Source organism: Amblyomma mixtum, chromosome 3 (genome assembly GCF_055824585.1).
Source record: "Amblyomma mixtum isolate Tamu chromosome 3, ASM5582458v1, whole genome shotgun sequence".
Taxonomy (NCBI): Eukaryota; Metazoa; Arthropoda; class Arachnida; order Ixodida; family Ixodidae; genus Amblyomma; species Amblyomma mixtum.
This window is the reverse complement of record NC_143014.1, coordinates 144,271,636-144,297,281: the sequence shown is the minus strand read 5'-3', so window position 1 is coordinate 144,297,281 and position 25,646 is coordinate 144,271,636. Positions and strand designations below refer to the sequence as shown.

The 25,646-nt window shown below is 45.5% G+C and overlaps 1 protein-coding gene across 1 annotated transcript; it reads right to left on the bottom strand.

Annotated features, from left to right (window-relative positions):
• Positions 1 to 422: 422 nt before the first annotated feature.
• On the bottom strand, positions 423 to 11,117 carry LOC149352244 (uncharacterized). The gene is made up of 5 exons (XM_089575679.1): positions 11,036 to 11,117; positions 10,228 to 10,289; positions 8,846 to 8,935; positions 1,041 to 1,067; positions 423 to 497 (listed from the first exon to the last, which is right to left on the bottom strand). The coding sequence occupies exons 1-5, from the start codon at positions 11,115 to 11,117 to the stop codon at positions 423 to 425; spliced, it is 336 nt and encodes a 111-aa protein (XP_089431805.1).
• Positions 11,118 to 25,646: the final 14,529 nt, after the last annotated feature.

The following is a 25,646-nucleotide window of genomic DNA, read 5'->3' as shown; positions in this document are numbered from 1 at the left end:
TATGCGTTTCTACTCTTAAATCAGCCGGCGAGAAAAATTTATATGCGCAAGGTCTAAGAAGAGATTTTATCTTCAAGTGCAGCTATTCCAGAAGAGACGTAAGCCAAGAGCCGCCGAAACCAAGGAGCATAGGTGATGTCTTTATTTTATTTTGTAGTTTTTAATCAATGGCATATTAATAAAAGGAGAAGAAAAACAGCCACATATCGCCTTTTTTCTTCCTGTGGTCTTCGGTTGCGGTGGCTGTTGGCTTCCGTCACACCACACCACACCATACCACACCGAGCACCTCTTCTTCCCTTCACGTTATGCTTTATTGCAGAAGAGATAGGACATGGAGACAAGGAGCCTGTTTGAGGGCAAATTAAGGTAATGGGCCACCATTTTAGGCTCTCTGGAAACTAGTGGGGTCAAGCACTCCACTAGACAACGACGTCCGGGGGCAGCTCCTTCTCGCACTTCTGAGCCTCCTTCCAAAACTCTCGGCGTGGCTTGGGCTGCAAAACGAAAACAGGCTGAGCAAAAAAGGAGCAGGCCCTATTAGAGCAGGGAAAATGACACCAGTGGTGCGACGTTCGTTTCGCTGTTACAAGCTTAGTAATAACTGAAATATTGCAGAGTTCGCTGCGCACAGCCACTGCCGCACGCTCGCGCGCCAAAAAGGCTAATTCTGGCCACTGACTGTCATTACCTCATGGAGAATGCAGACTGCAGTGTGTGTGTGCGCGAATACACACACTTGTATTCGGAGACGCAAACACACATGCGCCAGCGAGCTAGTAGTGGTAAGTAGCGAGAGCCTTATGAGGAAGAGACCAATAGAAGCAAGAACGGTTAAATATAGTCTCCAAGCCACTCTATCTCCATCCTTGAAGCCCAAAAAAGTTGTCTAATTTTTTTTTCGACTAAGCAAAGCTCAACACGTCTTCGTTCAGTAACTGTCAAAATTTAGAGGCCATATGAGTACTTGTGTACCAACGGTAACGTTTCAATTCACATGAAAAAATTGGTTCATTATTTGTATTTTTGCTTTGACTTACCTTCATGTACTTGTCCAAAGCGGTTTGCTGAAATGAAAGAGAAAGCAGAAGGTAATTAAATTAACCAATTGTTTTCAAGTTAGTGCGCAGGAAGCATCGAATTTGACTGATTTGAGCTGTTTATTTTATTTTAACGATAAATAAATTAAAAGTTCGAGAAACTTCCTAAGCCAGTATTTACCAATCAGAGGCTATCATTTATTAGTCACGTTCTCGGTAAGCAACACTAAACCTCGCCACCTTTATGGGCATTCATCCAGCTATGTTATCACACCGTACTTTAATAAAACATAATTAGAAATAAAGTGATCGGCAAATAAAGGAGCTAGGTGTAAAGGGATTAATCACGACGCCATTGGCTGGAAGGCCTCCTTTGAGGGGCACATACCATTTTGGTCTTGAGTTGTACCCGATTGTAGTCGTGCAATTTGTCGTCGCTTTTACAAAGGGTACCCATGCATGTGCATAAAAAAGCCAGTACGTGACCATGCAGCATTTTGTGATTGCATGGGCCTATGGCACCCTAATGCGCGTCTCGGTGAATGTAGTTGCTCATTCCAGTTGGATAGCGCTGATTGGCCGAGTTAGAAAAAAGGCTGAAAGATACTAGAAGCATTGAAATTGACAAGAACAGACATCATACATGGATGTAAAGAGTTGCTGATTGAAAAAAATAGTTTTAATGTCATATAGAAGTTGCGGCTTGATAAGTACGTCTAACTTCACCTGCAATACTGGTCGGCCTCCGACGTACTACTACTTCGCGGGTTCGAACCCTGTCTCAGCGGCAAACGACCGAGACGAAACGAAAGAACGCCCGTGCACTGTGTGTTCCGTTCACAATAAAGAGCCTAAAAAGTCCTGTGCTAGGCTGAGCTTCCGGATTGTAAGAAGCGAAACTTAAAAAAAAATAAATAAATAAGCGTTGCTACATACCTCAGGCTGCTACATATACGTATTTTTTTTCTTTCGTCATGAAGGATAGTTAGACGTAGAGTTCTCGCTCGGGATAGCGAGACAGTTGTATGCCTTCGCAGATAAAATTCAGGGGCACACTTTGACTGTCTGAAGTGCGTAGAGGCGAAAGCGTTTTCCGCACCACTTTGACTGGCTCTATTGCACTGGTGACGTCACCACTGGATGACGTCACACATATTTAAGTAATAATTACTAAGTAATGACAAATTAATAAGGGACGCGTAATTACTGATTAATTACTAATGCTAATTAACTGCTAATTAATGACGTTATGCTTCGCCTTTAGGAGTGGAACGCGACAGCGTGTTGTAGCGCTGCCAGAGAGTCCACGGAACGCCACCGCCCGTTCGGCGCGATGCCTTGCCCTTTGAACGCAACGCTTTTTGAGGAAAGGAAATGGCGCAGTAATTCTCTGTCATCTTGGTGGACACCCGTCATCCGTTTGTAGAGGAAGGGAGGAAGTGGGAGTGAAAGAACAAAGAGAAAGAGGGGCCGTAATGAAGAAAATGAAAATTGTATTTGAGGAAAGGAAATTACGCAGTAACTGTCTCACATATCTCGGTGGACAACCATCATTCGTTTGTAGAGAAAGGAAGGAAGTGGGAGTGAAACAAGAAAGAGAAAGAGGGGCCGTAATGAAGAAAATGAAAATTGTATTTGAGGAAAGGAAATTACGCAGTAACTGTCTCACATGTCTCGGTGGACAACCATCATTCGTTTGTAGAGAAAGGAAGTGGGAGTGAAAGAAGAAAGAGAAAGAGGGGCCGTAATGAAGAAAATGAAAATTGTATTTGAGGAAAGGAAATTACGCAGTAACTGTCTCGCATATCTCGGTGGACAACCATCATTCATTTGTAGAGAAAGGAAGGAGGTGGGAGTGAAAGAAGAAAGAGAAAGAGGGGCCGTAATGAAGAAAATGAAAATTGTATTTGAGGAAAGGAAATTACGCAGTAACTGTCTCACATGTCTCGGTGGACAACCATCATTCGTTTGTAGAGAAAGGAAGTGGGAGTGAAAGAAGAAAGAGAAAGAGGGGCCGTAATGAAGAAAATGAAAATTGTATTTGAGGAAAGGAAATTACGCAGTAACTGTCTCACATATCTCGGTGGACAACCATCATTCGTTTGTAGAGAAAGGAAGTGGGAGTGAAAGAAGAAAGAGAAAGAGGGGCCGTAATGAAGAAAATGAAAATTGTATTTGAGGAAAGGAAATTACGCAGTAACTGTCTCACATGTCTCGGTGGACAACCATCATTCGTTTGTAGAGAAAGGAAGTGGGAGTGAAAGAAGAAAGAGAAAGAGGGGCCGTAATGAAGAAAATGAAAATTGTATTTGAGGAAAGGAAATTACGCAGTAACTGTCTCACATGTCTCGGTGGACAACCATCATTCGTTTGTAGAGAAAGGAAGGAGGTGGGAGTGAAAGAAGAAAGAGAAAGAGGGGCCGTAATGAAGAAAATGAAATTGTATTTGAGGAAAGGAAATTACGCAGTAACTGTCTCGCATATCTCGGTGGACAACCATCATTCATTTGTAGAGAAAGGAAGGAGGTGGGAGTGAAAGAAGAAAGAGAAAGAGGGGCCGTAATGAAGAAAATGAAAATTGTATTTGAGGAAAGGAAATTACGCAGTAACTGTCTCGCATATCTCGGTGGACAACCATCATTCATTTGTAGAGAAAGGAAGGAAGTGGGAGTGAAAGAAGAAAGAGAAAGAGGGGCCGTAATGAAGAAAATGAAAATTGTATTTGAGGAAAGGAAATTACGCAGTAACTGTCTCGCATATCTCGGTGGACAACCATCATTCGTTTGTAGAGAAAGGAAGGAGGTGGGAGTGAAAGAAGAAAGAGAAAGAGGGGCCGTAATGAAGAAAATGAAAATTGTATTTGAGGAAAGGAAATTACGCAGTAACTGTCTCACATGTCTCGGTGGACAACCATCATTCGTTTGTAGAGAAAGGAAGTGGGAGTGAAAGAAGAAAGAGAAAGAGGGGCCGTAATGAAGAAAATGAAAATTGTATTTGAGGAAAGGAAATTACGCAGTAACTGTCTCACATGTCTCGGTGGACAACCATCATTCGTTTGTAGAGAAAGGAAGGAGGTGGGAGTGAAAGAAGAAAGAGAAAGAGGGGCCGTAATGAAGAAAATGAAAATTGTATTTGAGGAAAGGAAATTACGCAGTAACTGTCTCACATGTCTCGGTGGACAACCATCATTCGTTTGTAGAGAAAGGAAGGAGGTGGGAGTGAAAGAAGAAAGAGAAAGAGGGGCCGTAATGAAGAAAATGAAAATTGTATTTGAGGAAAGGAAATTACGCAGTAACTGTCTCGCATATCTCGGTGGACAACCATCATTCATTTGTAGAGAAAGGAAGGAGGTGGGAGTGAAAGAAGAAAGAGAAAGAGGGGCCGTAATGAAGAAAATGAAAATTGTATTTGAGGAAAGGAAATTACGCAGTAACTGTCTCACATGTCTCGGTGGACAACCATCATTCGTTTGTAGAGAAAGGAAGTGGGAGTGAAAGAAGAAAGAGAAAGAGGGGCCGTAATGAAGAAAATGAAAATTGTATTTGAGGAAAGGAAATTACGCAGTAACTGTCTCACATATCTCGGTGGACAACCATCATTCATTTGTAGAGAAAGGAAGGAGGTGGGAGTGAAAGAAGAAAGAGAAAGAGGGGCCGTAATGAAGAAAATGAAATTGTATTTGAGGAAAGGAAATTACGCAGTAACTGTCTCACATATCTCGGTGGACAATTGTCAAAAGCGTGACACCTCTGCTGACAAGCTTCTGCTGACAGCCTTCTGTCGACAACGATGAGGCGTTAAAGGTTTTTGCCTTAAAAGCAGTTTCTAAGGTATGGGAAACCTGCAATACTCAGTGGGCACTGTTCTTTCTCTATTACGCGCTAAAAGACTTTAGCACTGGCTGCTATAGTTTCGTGTTGAAGACTGCGCAGATTATGCGACGAGAGTCAGGCTCCAGTTTCATTATGGTATGGTATGACATAGCGTGGTATGGCATGGTATGACATGGCAAGGTATGGCGGGGGTTTAACGTCCCGAAGTGACACAGTCAGTGAGGGACGCCGTAGCGGAAGGCTCCGGACTAATTTAGACCACCTGGGGCTCTTCAGCGTACGTTGACGTTGAACAGTACACGGATGTTCGCAGCAAGTGACGCCATTTTCCATTTCACTTCCGCGCATGCGCCGTCTTATCTCGTTGCTTAGAAAGCAAAGCACAAATAATCGCGGTCTGCGAACAGCATTAACGCAAAGATGCTGTGGGGACTCTGCTCCGCGTCTTCCCCTTTGGTTGGCTTCCTCGCGATGCACCCTCCTTAGCTTGGTTAGTTACCTTAACCATAGTCATTCAATGCTTTTATGGTCCTGAAACTTCTCCGTAACGCTATGGGAGAGCTTCATATGTTGACCGCGCCTTCCACGAGGCGGCGCTACGAGTCCTGTGGGGGCAACGACGCGAGGGAGCGAGCGTCTCTACGGCCGCGAGTCTACGGGTAGAATGGTACTCCGGCAATGCGGCAACAACTATTTTCTCTTTTCACTCTGCTTTCGTTTACAAAATAAGTACAGTGCACGTGACGTGCAAGCCTGCGATGTCGAATACTTGCTGCGTGACGGGTTGCCGCTCCGGCTTCGGAGGTACGCAGGAAAAGGCGTTCTGTCTGCCGAGCGACGCCGAGCAGCGTAAAATATGGAAGCGGGCGATACCCCGACAGGAAAGCGGTGGATTTAGCTTCTACTCCAAGCATGTACGTGTCTGCGAGAGGCATTTTGCCCCACTGATTCGGTCTCACGAGTTTATGATCAACAAAGAAGCAGTGTCGCTGCAATGCGCGAGAAACCGAAACTCAGGCCCGGCGTCGTCCCACGGGTATTCCTACCAGCGTACTTGGGCACGAATCTGTGACGATGTTGCATTTTAGACAGCTGTGCTCTTCAATGTGCTGATGGCTTTTGGTGCGAAAGCACTACTTCATGGGATGAAACCCAACCAAGAATCTTGTGGCGTCCCTGAATTTAAGGGTTCAGAAATAAAATAAATATTGCTGCGACTAGAAATTTCGTACCCCCAGCGGCGCGAACGGATCAGCTTCGCTGGCCACTGCACGAGAGCACTGTGCTATCGCAGCAGCCGGTCACGCCTCGTGTTGTTGTTGTTGTTGCCTCAAAAACGATGGCACATACCCACGGTGGGAGATTGGCCAGGGTTTCGTGCAGATCCAAACAGGAAAAAACTAAACTGTAACACACTCTCGCGCTGCGCGCATTGTACACCGTCGTCTTCATCAACGTCCACCTTCTGAACGAACACATCAGACTAGCTTAACCTCGATCAGAGCTTAACTTCAGTCTAATATCGTCGCCAGACGTGCAACGACCCAGCAAAGCAAAACCATGACGCAAACAGCCTATACACATGCGTTCGCACGTCTGCTGGGTTAACCGAACACACTTTACTTACATTTTGTTTGATGTCGTACTCCGCCACCGTCAATGCTGCACTGTAAGAGGAAGCCAGGACCTCTCAAGCTGTCTATACAGCTTTTTCCCTGGCTGTCCTCGCAACACCCAGTTGCGGAAATAAACCTTCAAACCTTCAAACCACGTTGAACACCTAGCGCTTTTTATTTTTTGTACATGTTTCTCCGTGATTTCTATCATTGCTCATTTCTGGCTTATTGCGTCGCCGCTCACAGCTTGTCTCTTATCTTGGTAGCGCGAAGCGAGCACATGAGCAATATTTCCTTGCACTCGTCAGCGCCTCCGTAGTCACAGCGTGAAAAAGTGTAAATAAATGGCTTATGAAGCAAGAGTCTTCAGCAGCTGGCTTTGCCACCTCCGAAAGTGTCAGCAAAAAAAAAATGAGAGCATGATCAAACTACCGGTGCATTCGTCATGTGATCGCTCTTCTAGCGCGCACTCCAGTTCTTAAAATACTGCCATAACGTCATGTTTTCAGCATTATTGAGATTGCAGTATTTATCACAAAGTAAACGCCAGCCTTAAGCATTCTTGTGCACTTAGATGAAAGCGAGTGCTCGCCCAAGACAGGCGCAACTGATCGCTACGCTAGATCTCCAGAATAACGTTGTGGGCAAGTTGCGGTAAAAATGAATGCCAAGGCTGGAACATTGTACGAAAATCGCTTTTTTGTGAAAATCAACGACAGAAAGTAAGTGCGTTAACTGTTTGCCAGTAAACAGCCGCTAACAAGGTTTACTAGTGGCCGTCGTCGATCGTAGAGGGTTTTTAGTGTCTCGACGTTGCAGCCAAGCTTTCAGGTGATAACCGGTAAAGTAGTGGCCATCGTAAGCCCAAATACCGATCCCCATAAAGCATAACTACCAAGCGAATATGAGCCGGTTGGCCGGAAAACAGCCGCTGCGAGCAGGGCTCGCGCAGCGACTCGTGCCCCCTCGCCGACAGCCGCGCCTCTAGCGGCGCGCGCTGTCCCTATATGAAACTTTGGCCGGAGTTTCGTGACCAGAAAAAAACATTGAAGGACTATGCCTTAACTAAGAAGGGAGGGCGCTGGCGTCGCAACGACATGAGCGCCACGTATGGCGTGATTGCTGCGGGCGCGCGTGGTAAGACGGCTCTCTTCGGCTCGGGAACTTGACGTGCGCTGACGTTAACGCGCGACGCTCCGCTCTTCGCCGTGGGGAGGAACGTTCTCCCGCATCTTGTCCCGTCCGGCCGCGGAGTATCCCCTGCCCTAGCGTGGGCGAACATTCGTTCGTAACCTTACTGGCGAGTCAGCCGTCCTCGACTCCTCACCGTATTTTGCCGCTGGCACGCGTTATTATTGTTGCAGAAATAAACGACTTGTTTGTGTCAGCAAGAGTGCCGTTCCTTTCTGCTTTGTGCCCTCAGAGCAAGGCGCGCCGTGGACGGCGTGCGCTCGGTAGCGTACGCGATCGCGGTGTGGGTCTGGGTGGGTTTGAACTGTGTCAGCCGCGGTTAAGCGAGTAGAACTTATTTATCCCCCCTAATTAAAACCCCACAACGCATACAGCAATGACTATGCAATGAGCACTTGAGCCCCGCCGAAGGCTTAGAACAGAAGTTTCAGCGACACGCATAAATCCTTTTGCATTGGGCATAAAGTGGCGGGGTTTCGTGAGAAAGTTCTTGTCGCGACAGATGCACGGTTCCGCACGGGAATTAGGTGGACAGTTCCTTGTGAAATATTAGTTAACAGAACGTTCCGTACACAGCGAGTTTTGGAGGTTTGGTCTCCCGAAGCCTCCTCCTGTCGAAAGTAAAAATGGCTTACGGCTACAGCTGCCAGGGAAAGATGCTAGCCTAAAGAGACCATTGGCAAAACCAGTGACAGGAACTCGCCTTGCCACGCCGAACACGGCAAAAGGCTTCTCGCGCCGTACTCTGGCACACCTATAGCCGGATACGACTCAGAAACGGAGTACCAAATGCCCGCCAAATGAGATCCTTCAACCAATGGCGTCGAACTGTTGTCATGACATTGTCATTTCCTGTTTGACATTGTTTTTCTGAGTTCCGTAATCGGTTCTTCAGCAATTTCCGGTTGAGCGCAATGGTAGAAACAATAGAAGGAGAGCTAATAAAATTGCCGTAGTATGAACTGAGCATTTGGTATAATGATATGGAAGGTCTTTTCTTGCGATGTGCAAGCAACATTGACTAGATGTGATATTTTGAAGAGGGAAGTTCGGGGCTATGTGTTCTCTCGATTTTTGTGCTGGTACAAAAGTTGTGACCAGCATTACGCTCCGGTTGGCGGCACGAAGTGATGAGAGTATGGAGCCGAGCCCCATGTTTCCTTACAACGTCTCCTTCGTCGCAGATCTTGTTGAAAGCGCAGACATCGCTCGTGCACTGGTAGACATGCATCAGGTGGTTAAGGCCATTGCGCAGCTGCAAGACACGAAAGAGTTTGTCTCAAATACACGGGTTCCCAAATTGTAAGAGGTATTACAAGCTAACATACAGCAAGAGGACTTACTCAGAATTTATATTTAGTGCTTCACCAGCGCATCTTATTGTTTTGAGCTAGAATCTTAAGTAGAAATGTACTATCGGGGTCAAAAGTAACTGATACCCCCCCCCCCCCCCCTTAAGTTCCAAGTACGGTAGTTATCCTATTAATGTCCCATTCATGAACGCCATAAATTAAAAAAAATCGCCTATGTTCCTTGATTGGGGTGACTGTTAGCTTACTTCATGCCTTTTTGGGTGAGTTCGTACATATATAAAAGCTACCACGAGAAAGGCAACACACACACACACACACACACACACACACACACACACACACACACACACACACACACACACACACACACACACACACACACACACACACACACACACACACACACACACACACACACACACACACACACACGCACGCACGCGCACACACACGCACGCACGCACACACACACGCACACACACACGCACACACACACACACGCACGCACACACACACACACACACACACACTTAACTGTGCGCTTAACTTTTTTGCGTCAAATAACTATCTTCGTAATGAGAATACTCCGCATTTTAAATTTTCCTAATAAACCATTGGCCCCACAAAAAGCTGCTTTCCACATTAAAGCCAAATGAACTCGAGTTTATTTACTTACACTATATGTGCATACATTTTGCATATAGTGGCAGAGGACTACACCTCTGAGCAGTTATTAAACGTTAGAGATTAACATTACCATCGCCTAGATCCGCGGTACAAGGTAATACTTTGCTCGAAATTGTTTTCAGGCAGTGGTCACAAAATTTAGAGTTATTAAAGTTATTCTTTCTTTAGGTTGCAATTTTTCTTTTTTTGGTGGGGGGGGGGGGGGTGCATATAACTGAAATGCACTTCTTAGCATGATCGCAACCGCAGCGAGGAATTCAAAGGGTTAAATGTGATTGAAGCAGTGCTTTCAGCTTAGAAAAAAAAAGTTTTGCATCAAGGCCAAGCAATTTAGCTGCTAGTCATTGCACTCTCATGGTGCTTGCATGTTCTCCACCTAGATTACTTGTTTGCCTCAGTTACGTGTGCAAATAAACTTTAGTTTAATTTCTCCAGCACTGTAACCAAATGTAGTGGATTTATGGTGTTCAATCACATTTATATAGTCATTTCTAAATTCCTGTTCTGTGTTTCTTGGTCACGACAGCATGAAATCTTGTCAACTCACCATAAGCCAGGCATTCGCTCTAATGCATCTCAGCAAGATACCAAGCTTGATGTCGTCGAAAGCTTTTCCATGAAAGACGAAAACGAAGAGAAGCATACCAGTCATAATTTGAATACGTCATCTTGTGGAGTGGTAGCATGCGTTTTCGAAATGAGTACTCAATTTACTTTTACTACGCCATAACTGCATAATCTACTTTTCTGCTTTTAAGTGAATTATATATGCTTAAGAGTAGGGGTAATATAGGACACCTCTATGACATTAGAAAGAAAATAATTTATGAACGCGTATTTTTTCTATCTATCTTGTGCAGAGCTTGGTCTTGGGCAAAGGTGCAACTTATTCACAGACATAAACTAAACTCAAAATAAATCCTAAACGCAAAGGCACAGATAATTAAAGCATGCCTTGTTCATCCATATGTGCCTGGAGGGGTGCTGCACGAAATTTCGCGCAGAAAGCAAAACTTTAGGCCCTGTGCCGTTCACATGGCCCTTCTCGGCCGTCTGCTTTTGGCTCATACAACCATATGTCCTAGGTATCCTTCTAGAAATAAGACGATTTAATACGGCATCTGTATACGTGTGGGATTTCTTTGGATGACACTTCTCACTCCCTTACTTCAATGGCGAGGGCTATTCTTAGTGTTTCCATGGCTATTGTACCAACAGACGACTCGTACAGCAAAGGAGCCGCTAGATTACGTCTGAAAAGATATTCCGTGTGAATCTCAAGTAACCTGTGACATGACACCAGCGACATATGGGAATAAAGCTTCAGAAATAGTGATGGAAACAAAGCGACTCACAGCAAATATCAGGATCCTCAGCAGAGGCCGAAACAAAGCCGTAAGTGCAGATCACGAAGAAGAAAAGTACCAGCTTCTTCATGGCTCTTTACTGTGCAGACCGTTCTTTGTGGGGCAAAAACAGAACAGCCCACAGTTGCGCCAAGTTATACCACGAGATCCTTTACGTCATCAGTAGGGCACTTGCGAGTGAAGCCACGTTTGCTTGCCGATGGAGTCCCTTCCAACAAAGTACTTTGCGACACCTGGTTGCAGAAGATAAGAAAAACAGACTCAGTAGTAGGTAAACAACAAAAGTGTTGAGTGTCGACCGCTGCAGACACACTGACGAGCGCTCGACCTTTGCTCCGACAAGAAGGCGCAAGACAGAAGGTGCATTCAACTTCTCACGCCACTCTGAGATCACTAGGCCCACGTGAGGAGAGCGATCGAAACTCACACTCTTTGGAAGATATCGGCGCACGGATCGCTCGAAGTTTGTTCACAAAGAGCAAAAGCATATCTCGACGGTATTTGTTCCGCTTTATAAAATATCGTCGAGATATGCTTTTGCTCTTTGTGAACAAACTTCGTGCTTATATACAAGGTGTCCCAGCTAACTTTAGCGAAGGATTAAAAAATAAAATATTTGAGGTAGGCCAGGTAAACCACTTACACACATCTACCAACCGGCTTGCGCATCATAGGCATTTTTTGTTTTGCAATTAATTAATTAGCAATTAAGATAATTTTTCTAAACGCGTAAATATTGACTTTAGAGAGCAAATGCGAATAGCAAAGTTGGAGAGCACCTTCAGAAACCCCGATTATATTGATTTGCGATAAAGAAAGCCTCACGTGTATCTTTTTTCCGAGCTCCAAAGAAAGCCCGCGAAATAAAAAAAAAATCATGTGACTAGCGCATTCGCGCGCCATGATTGTGCTGTTCTCAACCGTGGCTTGAGTGAACGAAATAAGCTGCTGGCAAGGCGCGACGACCTGAATGCTCCGGCAGGCCGATATGTCAACGGTGGTTGCGGCGCCCGCGCGAGCCAGTCTGCAAGCGTGACGGTCCAAGTTGCAGAGAGATACGAAGATAAAGAAGATAAGCATTCATCTTCTTTTGCCTCTCAGTGGCGAATAAAACTCGTCACATTTGTGTTTGTTACCTTTGGCCATTTCATAGCTCACAATGCCCAGCGCGTTCGTTGTATATATATATACAATCGATGGCGACGACCCAGGGAGGCAGCGGCTCAAGGTCAGCGCCATCACTGGCTCGTCCGAGAACCCAAGAGGCCGAGACACCCCCCGTACCGCCACGCCGCCGCTACATGGCGAGACAGGCCTTGTACCGAGGCGGCACGCCACAACGCAACTCAGCGACTGACTCGCTGCCGCCACAGGTACAGCCCGCTCCCCAGAAACTCACTCACCGTCATTTCTAAAAATCCGGAAAACTATCGAAAAACAAATTAGATATGAATCCCACGCGACCACTCTAACTAGCTATTCAGAATCGGAAACCATACCAGAAGGTTTGCGACTGCAGCTTACCCCGGCGATGAGAACCGTTAACGCAGATGAGGATGCGGAATGGAAACAGATTCTACATGACAGTTCATTACGTCTTGTGGACCTAATTATACGGCACAGCCAACGAAAAGCTCTCGAATTCGAGCATGTCGAACAATCCTTACATCGTGAACCGGACCTTACGCCGAGAGAAATAACTCAGCTAAAAGAATTCGAAGAACGAAAGAAAAAAGACACAAATATGCAGAAACTTAGCAAACTCTGGCGAGACGGTGTGACCCCGGCGCCACGTTCACCAATTCCGCCTTCTACTAAAAGCACGCTCGGCCCTGAGCAACCTAATACTAGCCGGGCTTCCATCGAGGCTGACAACGTTGTGAACGTGTCGAGCCATCCACCCTCTCCTTCGGAACGAAAGTTGCTCTCCAAGGGTTTAACTTTCTGCCCCACAACCGGAAAATTAAACGAATTCCAATTATATCAGGATCTGGATAATTTTGCAAGGAATCTACGTCTGCGCGAATACTTCCGAAACCGCGAAAGCAACCGTGAAATCAACATACCCGGGACATCAAACCAATCACGGACTCCAAACGAACACAGAGATAAACATCTATATCTACATCGCCGCCGTTCAAAAGGATATTCTCGCCTCATATTCAAAATCAAAATAAAAAAAGTCCCGAACACCCTCTCATCCGAGGAACGGCGAGCCCTCGACTCTTTAAATTAGCGATCTGACAATGTCATCAAACCGGCGGACAAAGGCGGCGCTGTTGTTGTTATGGACAAGTCCGAATACATAACAGAAGGTTTCCGGCAATTGGAAAACGAACATTTTTACACGCAGCTAACCAGTGATCCCACAGGTGAGTTCAAAATCGAAATTAACAATACGTTAAAATCACTTCATCAAGATCAAAAGATATCCGGGGAAATTCTTAAAGCAATGACTCCAGTCAGACCAGTCCCTGGACGGTTCTACCTACTCTCGAAAATACACAAACCCAACCGTCCGGGCCGTCCCATAGTGTCAAGCAACGGCACACTCACCGAAAAAATATCTGGCGTCCTCGAATTCCTTTTGAAGGACATTATACCAACTATCCCGGCCTACATTCAGGACACAAATAACTTTCTCAGAGTGGTATCTAACCTCAAAATTCCCAACCAAAGCTTCTTGGTTACAATGGATGTAACATCTTTATATACAAATATCCCCCAGCCAGACGGCATACGCGCGACAGTGGATGCATACTTGAGGACAGATCCCCCCGTTCATCTTGATGAGGAAACTCTCTCTACAATCCTAGGCTTAGTACTGAACTACAACAACTTTGAATTTGAGGGAAGACACTATCTTCAGGTCAACGGCACGGCGATGGGAACAAAGATGGCTCCGGCCTATGCAAACTTATTCATGGCAGCACTGGAAACAGAATTCCTTGACACTCAGTCCTTGAAACCACTCCTTTATAAACGTTTCCTGGACGATATTTTTTTCATTTGGCCCCAAGACAAACCCCGCCCCTTGGCATTCATAGCGAGGTATAACGCATTTCATCCTTCCATATCGTTCACCCACAGCATCTCCAGAAAATTTATAAACTTTTTGGACGTTCAAATAGAGAAAAAAGGCAGCGTGCTTAGGACAACCCTCCGCAAAAAACCCACTGACCGCCAGCAATACCGACATTTTAAGAGCAGCCACCCACGGCACTGCAAGACTGGCATACCCTACTCACAGGCTCACATATACCGACGGATTTGCTCTGAGCTCGAAGACTTTGACCGCCATGCTGAGCAGCTAAAAACAAATCTTTTACTTAAGGAATATCCAGCGTCCATCGTCGATGACGCTATCCTGAAAGCTCGTGGTTTAGACTGGAATAAAATTCTAAATTGCCCAAAATCGCGGGATAGTGAAAGGCCAAGCAATCTTATTCTCACTCATTCATCTAACATTCCACGTGTTAATAGTATCCTATCAAAACATTTTAATATTATCCAGCAAAGCAGTCACTTGTCTCTCATTTTTAAACAACCACCAAGAGCATTATACCGGCGCAGCAGGAACCTGAGGGACATTTTAGTTAAGTCCAAAACAACGCCCAACTCCAACCCGAGTCCTGGATGTCAACCGTGCCGTAAACCACGCTGCAAGGTTTGCAGTCATATGCAGACTACAACCATCGCTAAAGGCACATTCTCCGATTTCACCTTCAGGATTAGGGAAACCCTAAATTGCGACAGCGCGAACGTAGTATATATGCTACACTGCAGTGTGTGTGGCATGGAATACATCGGTCAAACGGAAACACCGTTCAGGTTGCGTTTTGACAGCCACAAGGCCCATACTCACGCGCTGCCAAATCTTCCTTTTTCCAAGCATCTGTGCCTACCCCAGCATGCATTGGAAAACATTCACGTCGTCCTTCTCCATTCGGGTTTCCAAACAAGTCGCCAAAAAGAACAAAGAGAGTCCTATTTCATACACAAATTTCGGACACTAACACATGGAATTAATGAAAACTTGGGTAGTTTCACCTTCCTCAAAAGCCTAACTAGCTAGAACAATTTGAACGTCTGGAATCCCTCCTCTTCCATGAAGCCTGCACTCTCCGGGGTTCCACGTCCCCATTCTTATTTTTCTTATTTTTTATTTTCTAAATGTATTTACTGTTTAGGTTCCTTCTCATCTGTCCTTTCGGCCCCTTCTTTTGTGACCCGTAAATAAATGTCCAGAACGAAGCAGAAATAGATTTCGAGCTTTGTGTACTTAAATGATGTATCACAATTATTTATATTAACTTTTCAAAAGTTTTTTGAATATTAGACGTCATGCAATGAAAAATATTCTTGCTCGAACGGTTTGTAGTTAACATTGCCTTGGCTAGATGGCGCCAACCAGAAGAAAAAACAACCACATGCCGCCTTTAGGATCCGAACGAATTTTTTTCTTCTGCTTTTATTAATCTCCCATTGATAAAAAACAATAAATTGAAAAAAGACATCCCCTATGCTCCTTGGTTTCAGTGGCTGTTGGCTGACGTCTCTTCTGGAATAGCTGCACTTGAAGAAAAAATCTCTGCTCAGACCTTGCGCATATAAATTTTTCTCGCCGGCTGATTTCAGCGTATATACGCATACGAATTGCAGAGCAAATAATGCTCCTCTTAACTAATCGCTTCTTTCTCTCCTTCCATGGTTTTTGTTTCCATGATCTTTTTTTTGCTTAGATACAGTGTTTCGGTTCCTTTACGCTTTTAGATAACGCATTAAGATAACAGTCACACCGGAAAAAGCGCTATCGAAAGGTGACAGGAATACAGATTCCTTTTATGATGCTATGTATTTTAGCCCCGAGGAAGGCATATTCGGATGCTACGAATAAATGCGGCTGTCCGTATCTTGGCCCATCATTCGTTTGCGGACATGAACAATAATATTAACAACAAATGCACTTCATTCAATGAATATTATTTCGCCCGTGTCCTCGGGCAGGACGTTCAAGCCTGCGCCTATGTTTATCCGCTACCAGAATGTAACACGGTAACCGACTAAGTATTCAACACAGCTCTTCACCCTTTGACGTTCAGAAATATTCAGCATCTTATCTAGCATCTTCTAGGCACTGGGCTTCTGCGAAGTGCAAATCTACAGCCTACTGTGAAACGATGCCGCTCTACATTCTTTAAGAATATAGCCGCCGTTATGTCAGTGGTTATGGCACTCGCCTGCTGACCCGAAAGAAGCGGGTTTGATCCCGGCCGCGGCGGTCGAATTTCTATGGAGGCGAAATTCTACAGGCCCGCGTACTGTACGATGTGAGTGCACGTTAAAGAACCCCAGGTGGTCGAAATTTCCGGAGACCTTCACTATGGCGTCCCTCATAGCCTGAGTCGCTTTGGGACGTTAAACCCCAATAAACCAAACCAACCAATCCTTATACACGTGTGATGGCCGCGTTAATCTTCTGGATTATAACAACTCCCGCCCGTTGTCAACTAGTCCGGAGCCGCACCGTACGCTGGGTAAGGGGGCGGTCCTCCTTGAATAGAGGCAGAAAGGGCAATATAGCAAGGTTTGGCATGTCAGCCGAGCAGTACAAAGTAGAATGGCAACTTTTGTTCTTTTTTCTTTCTAATGCTAGTGCACTCAAAATATAGCTCCGGTGAAAAATGAAATGATGGTGACATCCCTGATAATGACAAGATCAGCGCCAGCTAGTCCGCATTTGTGCTTTTATGATTGTCGGATTTACTTTGAATGCTGCTACCACGTGTCAGTGGGTGTTGATAGCGTTTTTGTGTTCGGAGCGCTAAAATGAGTTCTTAACGGTGTGAGAAATGTGTTTGCACGGCCTTGAGCATCTTATGCAGCGCGGTTGCGGACAGGGTTCCGAGGGCAGTCGTCCTCTGCTTTATCATAACTGCTGAGGCCGCTTCTGCGCAGACCAGCAGGCGCGCATCCACTGTCTTGTCTTCCACAGGATGTTTTCTTGAGAGGCGTTTCAGGGCGCTTTGCGACGCTTTGTTGCAGCCTCACGCTCCAACTGATTACAACGAAGTTAGCGCGAGGTGCGAGTCACGGGCTGTGCGCAGTAGGTGGGCACGTGATCGCGGATGGTTTTTTAGTGCGACGACGGCGACCAAGCACTGACCAGGAACCTTCCCTTTAAGTGTTTTGCATTGTAAAACGGCATGCTCTCTAAAACATGCGCGTCGTTACGCTCCCTTGGTGCTGATTGACACTCTAACAACTCCGCGAAAGTCGCGCGGGAGCCGCGCACGCATTCTGAGCAGCCATGGTCCGAACATTGATAAGGAGCTTAAAGAGCGCCTCTAATGTAACATCTTAAAAGCGCTCAGACTATCGATAAGACGAGTGAAAGCAACGGTGCGTATCAGCTCCAATCGGCGCTCTTATGGCCCGTACCTTCGACTGCCCCGATGAGGCTCTATCGTTTAGTTCTTAACTTTTCTGCTGTCGGAACTAAATTTCAGCTGCCCCCATTAAGACAGCAACATGAACCATATGAGGCACAGCTGCAGATTTTTTTTCTTTGTAGCGAGAGCTACACTAGGCTAGTCAGCGGCGCATTTCGGGCTGTCGCCGCAGGCTACTGCTGCGCATGCACCGTAACCATGGCAACCGGTTGTTTCTAGTATAACATGCTCGACGCAGCCGGTTGCCATGGCTGTTAGGCAACCATGGCAACCGGTTGCCATGGTTGTTAAGCGCCGAGCATAACAAGCTCGGCGCCTAACTTACCTTCCGCAATGTATATCCTGGCCTAGCTGAACTAAGCCACAGCAATTTTTTTTGCATAGTGTGTGCCTGCATCCTTTTAATTAGAATCGCGGAAAACAAGCGGGGTTCGTTCCAAACAACTGTATCTATGTATCGTTGTGTGGGGAAGTTGGGTGATAGGTGTCTCGAAAAATTGGCTAGGTTTGTGCGATGTCTGCCAAGCTAAGGTTCAATGAACAAATATCACTCTCGGCGCAGAACCTTAGTGAGTACGTGGTTCGGCTGGTGAGCAGAAGTAGGCTGGTTTAATGAGCCTGCGTCGCCACGCCGCTGAGTGGTTATGGTGCTCGGCTGCTGACCCGAAAGACGCGGGTTCGATCCCGACCACGGCGGCCGAATTTCGATGCTGGCGAAATTCTAGAAGCACGTGTTTTGTGCGATCGATGTCAGTGCACGTTAAAGAACGCCAGGTGGTCGAAATCTCCGGAGCCCTTCACTACGGCGTCCCTCACAGCCTGAGTCGCTGTGGGACGTTAAACCCACATAAACCATAAACCATAGTCACGATTGCGGTGGCTATATTTTCATGCACACAGAAAGCAAAAAGCGCTCGTTTGGTGCAGGTTGATGAAAGACAAATGGTCAGGCATCATCAGGTAAGTCCCTCTATGGCGTGCTTTGTTGCCGGGATGTATCCTCGGTACCTTCAAGTCTTTCTAGTTATTAGAGAAGACTGCAACCACGAAGCTTTTATAGACGAACGGGTCATGAAGATTGCGCCAATTTCACATAGCGACAGAATCAATCAATACGAGAGGTCCCAACGTCAAGTGGAAGACACCAAACTGAGTTGAGGCTGGAGCTTGACGCCATTCTCGAAGCACCCTACTGTTAATAGCCACGTGGAAAGCTCTCATTGCACAGACGTCGGGGGAAAACGGCGCTCTGTTGAATGCTATGCAGTCGGCGGCGCACATTTAGACAAAAAAAAAAAAACCGCGAGCACAACCACCGCACCGAAGAGAATGAAATGACCCAGCCCAGAGGCACTAAGCGATTGTATTGAACTGGGTTATACTTCGATTTCGTTAAGCCGGCCTGCAACAGTGATGCACCTCACGGCGGTATCAAAAGCCTGCTTACGCCAGCTTAAAGTACATTGCGAGCAGGTGGTGTACACATTTTTTTAGGCATGAATATATTGAATGGCACATGAGGAAAAGGTTTTAGGGGCTTTTAGCACCTACGACAAAATGATATTTTGTTAAATCCCGGCTAAAGCACGGATTTATGCTAGGTAGAAGACGACGATCAGCAGGCGGGCATTGTTCTCGGACATAGAATCAGCAAGAAACAATTTGTCTAGGCTCTGAGTGAGTGAGAAAAACGTGTAATGAAGAGAATGAATCGCAGTTAGTATCGTGGACCCACATTCAATTAGACCATTGGCTTTTGCCGCCGCTCTTATTTGGCTCGCTAGCCAAAGCTGGTCGTCCGAATGTGAGCTGGGCAGATTCTGAACGTCTGGATTAGTGCCGCGTAGACGATGACGATGAGCGGGCAGTGCCGCGGGATGGAGCGCTCGCCCTTCTCGGACATACAATCAGCAAGCGACGATTTTGCTAGGCTCTGAGCCTGCGGATTAGTGCTTTCGCACTAGCAAGTTGTGGTCTGGTATGTTACGGTATGATATGGTAATTGGGGTCACACGCTGTGACAGGCGCTGTGGAAATCTCCGGGTTAACTTTGACCACCCGGGATTTTTTAACGTGCGTTAACATCGCTCAACCCATGAGCGTTTTTTTTCTTTTGTTTTTCGTCAAGTAACAGTCTGAAAGGTTTTGAATAAAGTGTCCGCCACAGTTGCCAAAATAGCTGCTTTATTTTTAATACCGGCACATAGCAATCTATTCCGTATCTGTAGCTCCCCGTAAGCTAAGTCAAGGAAATGGAAAAAAAAAACAAAGCCCTCAGAAACATTTCCTCAAAAGTCTCCAGCATATGACTGGAGCAGAAAAAAAATAACACGTCTGGTCTGAAAGTGGTAGCTGCTACGAAGGCGGAAACGGCAGAACATAAACTTTCTTGCATCCTGATGACCATCGAGATGTATGTACCAACAAGGCACAGTGAACTTAAGGTCCCAGCTGCCCCCTTCGGGGCGTATTGTGAGCGAAAGGCCCTCGAAGGCTACATGCGCGCGTAGGCAAAAGGGGAGAGCAGGAAAGCACGACTTATCGCTCTTGAGCAACGCACTTGCTCACATACGGGCTCAACGCTGACTTGCACGCCGATGTAAACGAGATAACAAACCCCAAGCAACCCTCAGCGCCTTGGCGTCAACGCCCGCATCTTGCAGATGCATGCTCTTGAGTTCGCTCAGAAGTGGTCGCCATTTCAAAGCTCTCCGTTTGCCCGATTGCACGGAGCAAACAAAACCTAGTAGGTTTTTAAGCAGATAAAAAATAATTTCAATGGATTACAAAGGTTAAAAATATTAGGTACACGAAGAAATTGGACAGTTCCCTTATGAAATGGTCCCAATACTGCCTCAATCCAGGGCATAGGTACCAATAAAGTCGCTGCCTTTACACAAGATTTTGACACTAATGGCTTCGAAAAGCGTGGCAAAATAAGTATAGCGCAATGGTAGTTGCTATAAACTCGCTAATAGGAATGTTTCACACTATTATTTCGGATGCGCGTTTCTTAAATGATGCCATGCACTCCCGTCACCATGCTCATGCTTTAAATTGGAATGGGTTCAGAGTCTATCAAGCATTGACTGCTGTGAAATTGGAAGTTGGACAAGCTCCAGTTCTGCTGCATGGGTCTTGAGGCGCGTGGATTTTAGACAGTGTATTTGTTCTTTAACGAGAACGTCGAGACGTCTTCCGAATTTTTTTGATTCGCAAACATGAGTCCCTCGAAAGCAATGCACGAGCTCCGTGTCAGGGTCGTTGACAGTGTTAACTGGCACGTGCGCCCTGGAAGTGGTTACTTACTGAGAATATACCGGGAATTTGAAATTATTGAATTGATATTGTTCTTTCAAAAAAGCATGTAAAGTACGTCAGTGTGATCTGTGCAGTTGGATTGCAAGGCAAGGCAGGCTTGACATGCGTGACAGATGGAAAAATAAAAAAAGAATAATTAACCGTACTTACCTAATCAATTTGTATGCTATTTTTGGCAAAATATTGTTTTATGAAATTAAAACCGTTAACACTGAAAATGAGCCCGCTTTTAAAATTTTCTAATTGGCAACGGGCTTCGAGATACTGAACGTAAAAAAAAGAGGTCCTCGAATGCTCCTCAAGTTGTCTTTCCCACACTACACATTAATCAAATGGCTTTACTGCCCATGGTGTCGACACGGAAACAGCGTTAACATCTTCTACGTCATAAAACACATGAAATACATCTGTATTTTCTGCATTAAATATTCTTGCCACACCATTTGATCGATGTTCAACGTGAAGAAGCTGACCTAACTAGTTTTCAAAATAGTGTCTTTCTCGTTCGATACCTCGAACAAGATGCAATTTCGACATTTGAAAAACAGAGCTAGCCTTCGACGTTGATGGCCTTCAATTTCGCACTATAATCTTGAACCCCGAAACTTAAAATAATGAAGCTAATTAGTTAATGAATTCTCGCTCAATTTCAACGTATCACGTAAATAATGTCCACCTTGCCCCACAATCCACCTGCTCAGACCACACCGAAGTATCTTACACGATTTTTAGAGGAAAATATGTATATAATAATTTGAAACATCCGACATGCATTAAAATCATCATCCGCGACAACTCTGCTTAAGCAACGCTCGGCTACAAACTGTAAGAAATGCACCAAGCGCTCTCTACGTGTACCTTATGGTCAGCCCTTTTCTTTGTGCGCTGCCAAAACCAGCATAAATGAAATACCAACTATCCCAGCAAGAGGAAATTCTCAGTTCACCTCTTGCTTAATCTTACAAGCACACGCAAGCCTCAATGTACTGCTATTAAAGAACTCAAAACCTCATTACTTACGGCGAAGCAGGACATAAAAACAAAAATGATTGAAATAAATATCCGCGACTAGGATTCGAACCCACGGCGGCAGGAATAGATTAGCATTGCTGGCCACTGCGCGAGAGCACTAGTCTATCGCCACTTCTTTTTCTTCTTTGTTACGCACTAGGCTATCGCCGCAGCCGAACACCCCCCATGTTAAACTGCAACGCTCTCTCGCGCTGTGCACTGCACATAGTCTTCTTCGTCAACTAATACGGCTTGTGGTTTAGGCTGTTTAACGTCCCCAAGAGACTCATTCTATGAAATACGCCGTAGTGCAGGGCTCCGGAAATTCCGACCACCTGGGGTTCTTTAAGATGCACTGACATCGCACAGTGCACGGGCCTCTAGAATTTCGTCTTTCATCAACTAATACTACTCTCAAACAAATATTCGTGCTTTGAGCTGTGTGGTGGTAGTGACAGAGAGATGTGCGCTGCATGCGTTGTCGTGGACAAGGTTGTGGCAGAAACACGGCACTAGAGCAATAGGCGTTGATATTGGCAACACTGCTGCAGAAACGCGGCACTGGAGCATAGGCCGCTGGCGTACATTGGGTAAATTGGCACTGATGATGAAAAAGTTGAAGACGCGCATAACTGGCTTCCTGGGACCTCTGTCGCGCTTTCACGTTCGTGGCGGTGGTGATCGGCTGCAAAACACTGCTTTCGTGCATTATTTCGTGCTTAGCAATGCTATTCGCCAGCAATTTTTTCTCTTTTAGATTAACAATACTCCCTCGCACACTACCTCTAACGTCTGATTATTTTTTAACGACTGTGCATAATTTAGCACCCGATTTGTAAAAGCTCTGACGCCGACATCCTTAAGCATAATCTAACCTGAATCGAAGCTTGGTGAAAACTTTGGTTAATGACAATAGATTTTGCTAAAACATGTATGATTTCTTTTTATGTCAGGTAATCCCACATCCCCTCTAAATGTGTTCTTTTAGGTTTTGAAATGTCTTCTGTTTCTACATGTAGGTACCTGGGCATTACCTTACTGCATATCCTAACATAGCCTCCACATATCACGAACTTCACTAATTTAATAAGTGAAAAAACAGCAATTGGGAGAGGCCTCTTGTGTGCGTTTATCACCGTTCGAAGCCGCTCGCAGCGATTTCAGAGACCGCAACAACCGAGTGGTAATCGCTAGTTAGGTTGGCTTTCTCGCAGAGCACTGCAGCACGCGGTGGTGGCCGACTCAACGCCAGTTAGGGTGGCTTCCTCGCATTACAGTAGTGTCGTGTAAAAAATTGGGCGCCTGGACGAACGTTATCCCTGTTGTCAACACCTCTGCTCCGTGACGGCCGACGTGAGCAGAGGGTGGCTGCTGGAAAGCTGCAACGACCGGCTATGTCACTGATTCCGAGGCACTCGCGTGATAGCGGCGCAAACGGGTGCTGACCACCTGACTACCAGCTGCTCTCACCGACACAGCTTTTGTGGCGCTGTTGGCAAAAGCGAGATAAAGCGTGCACCGTGGCGCTAACGCTTGCCGCATCATCACTACTGAATCACGTGCAGTGAGGCAAAGCATGCCGCCTGCCATGCGAGTGGGCACAACTTGGCACTCGGCAACTCGATTTATCCGTTTTATGGCAAGCCGCGCTCGATATATATAAAGTAAGAAATGCATGTGTTTGGTGAAATTATTTAGGAACAGTTTGATATAGCCAATAATTCATAATAACTGTGCTCGTTATAAGAAGATTTCACTGTAAATTGCTTGAAAATACTCTACAATGCTTTGATTTCACAAGAAACTACTTCGGAAGACGTTTCGGACGATTTCAGACCAGTCTGAAGCCATTCACAGCTTTCGCGAGCAGCTTGGCGCAGGTCGATGCCCTGATTTCTGTCGAGCCTGAACTCAATTCTTTTTTGGGCAGATGGAGGCAGATCTTGCCCGTGTTATCTCGAGACTCTACGGAATCCAGATATATCATTTATGACATCAGTGTGGTACGTAAACAGGTTCCATGAGCGAAAAAACAGGCAAGAAGCTGAAAACGAAGTCTGCGAACAGTTGACCACGTTTTGTGGTGAGGGTGCGCAGTTTTTATGTCAGAATCAAATTACGACGACGAAATATCATCGTCAGAGTCACTGCTACTTGAAGCACCGGAAAAGTGTGCTGCAGATGCCGCAGAATCGCGCGAAGCTGAATTTTTCCGAGCGCACGCCGTGTCTGTGGCTGACGCCGTCGCGCGAGCGTACTACGCCGGCAACACAACTTCAAGGGCATTTCAAAAATTGCCAGCTGGCGGAAAGAAAATCGAATTACGCTAGAAACTAGAGTGTCCAAACAATAAGCTAGGTACCGCTGCAAATCTTCGGCGGCACCGGTAGCATTGAAATCGCATTGAGAATCCGTCGATCATCGCTGATCGATGCATAGTGGCGTGATAACGAGAGTCATGTTCGACAGTTTTGGACAAAAATTTTGAATATTGGAAATCTGCAAGGTACTGGTATAGAAATATTGAATGTAATGATCCATTTTTCCGATATGTAGTAGACCTTGTCTTTTATAGAGTTTCCATAGCTCGCATAGAAAATTAAGCAGGCCATAGAAAACCAATATGGAACGCTTTTGACGCTAGCAAAAACGTTAATATAAAAAAAGTCAAGCCTGCCGACGGGAGATCTGCAGGTATATTGATTGTTGTAGTGAAATCTTACTACATATGAAAACACTGCGCTCATAAACTCTTTCCCGTTCAAAGGTTCTTTTGTCCAGAATTGTTGGGCATGTAAACGCTTACCAGTGCTTTGAGACCAGTCACGCGTGCAGCGAGGGCATTTAATACTATGCACGTGTTGTTAAATCCCGAGACAACGCTCTCCCTCGAGGATCGCACATCCGTAACATTTGGCTGAAATGTCAACTGCAAAGAATATTGAATACAGTGTACATCCTATGAAAGAAGTGACTCCGAAAATTTGTGGACGCGTCTGTGGACGCTGCCTTTCCTAATCGAAAGAAATGTAGCCCGTGCCGTATTTGTGACATGGATAGAAATGCACAGGTTACAGAGGCGCTGGCTACTTTTCTTTCGCATAAAGAAATAAAACACACTGAAACTGGTTGCTTAGGACACCACAGAATGCAGCTGCCGTCGGCGTCGGTAGAATAATGACTTGCACAACACCGTATACGCCTTCTCGCCCTTTGTTTTTTAGGCTCCAAATAATGCCGGCATTGCAGCTTCGAGATTTTCGTGTTGCACTACTCGTACTAAGAGTCCTCTCCGGCACCTCCCCCTTTCCTTTGAACACATTCCACAGAGCCCCAACTAACAGCCGTTCAGCAGAACAGGGAAGATTTCTGGTTCCTACATCTCGCAATGACTATGGCCAGCGCCGCTTCGAGTATCAAGTGGTAAAGACTTGGAATAAAATCCCCTGTGCAGTCTTTGCAACGTCTAATCCTTATACTTCCCTGAAGACCTTTTTTCTGTCACAAATAATTACCTGATTTACAATGCAAATCGCTTAGTGATTGTCTCTTATTATTCTCTGTAGTGTCTATGTTGGGTTTGCCATTCATATGTCATTGAATAATCACTTCTAAGGCTACTGCGTTTATTTTGTATAAAGAATGCTGTTCCTGCCTTCATATGTTTGTTTTTCTGCACACACTTCTATTTTTTTTTGTCATGAGTCCTCTTGTATTTCCGTAATTTGAATCATCTTGCTTGTACGCTTTGCATTTTTCCACCATTCTTATGTGTATTATTTTGGCATGCAGTAGAAAGCATTTGTCCTCACTAA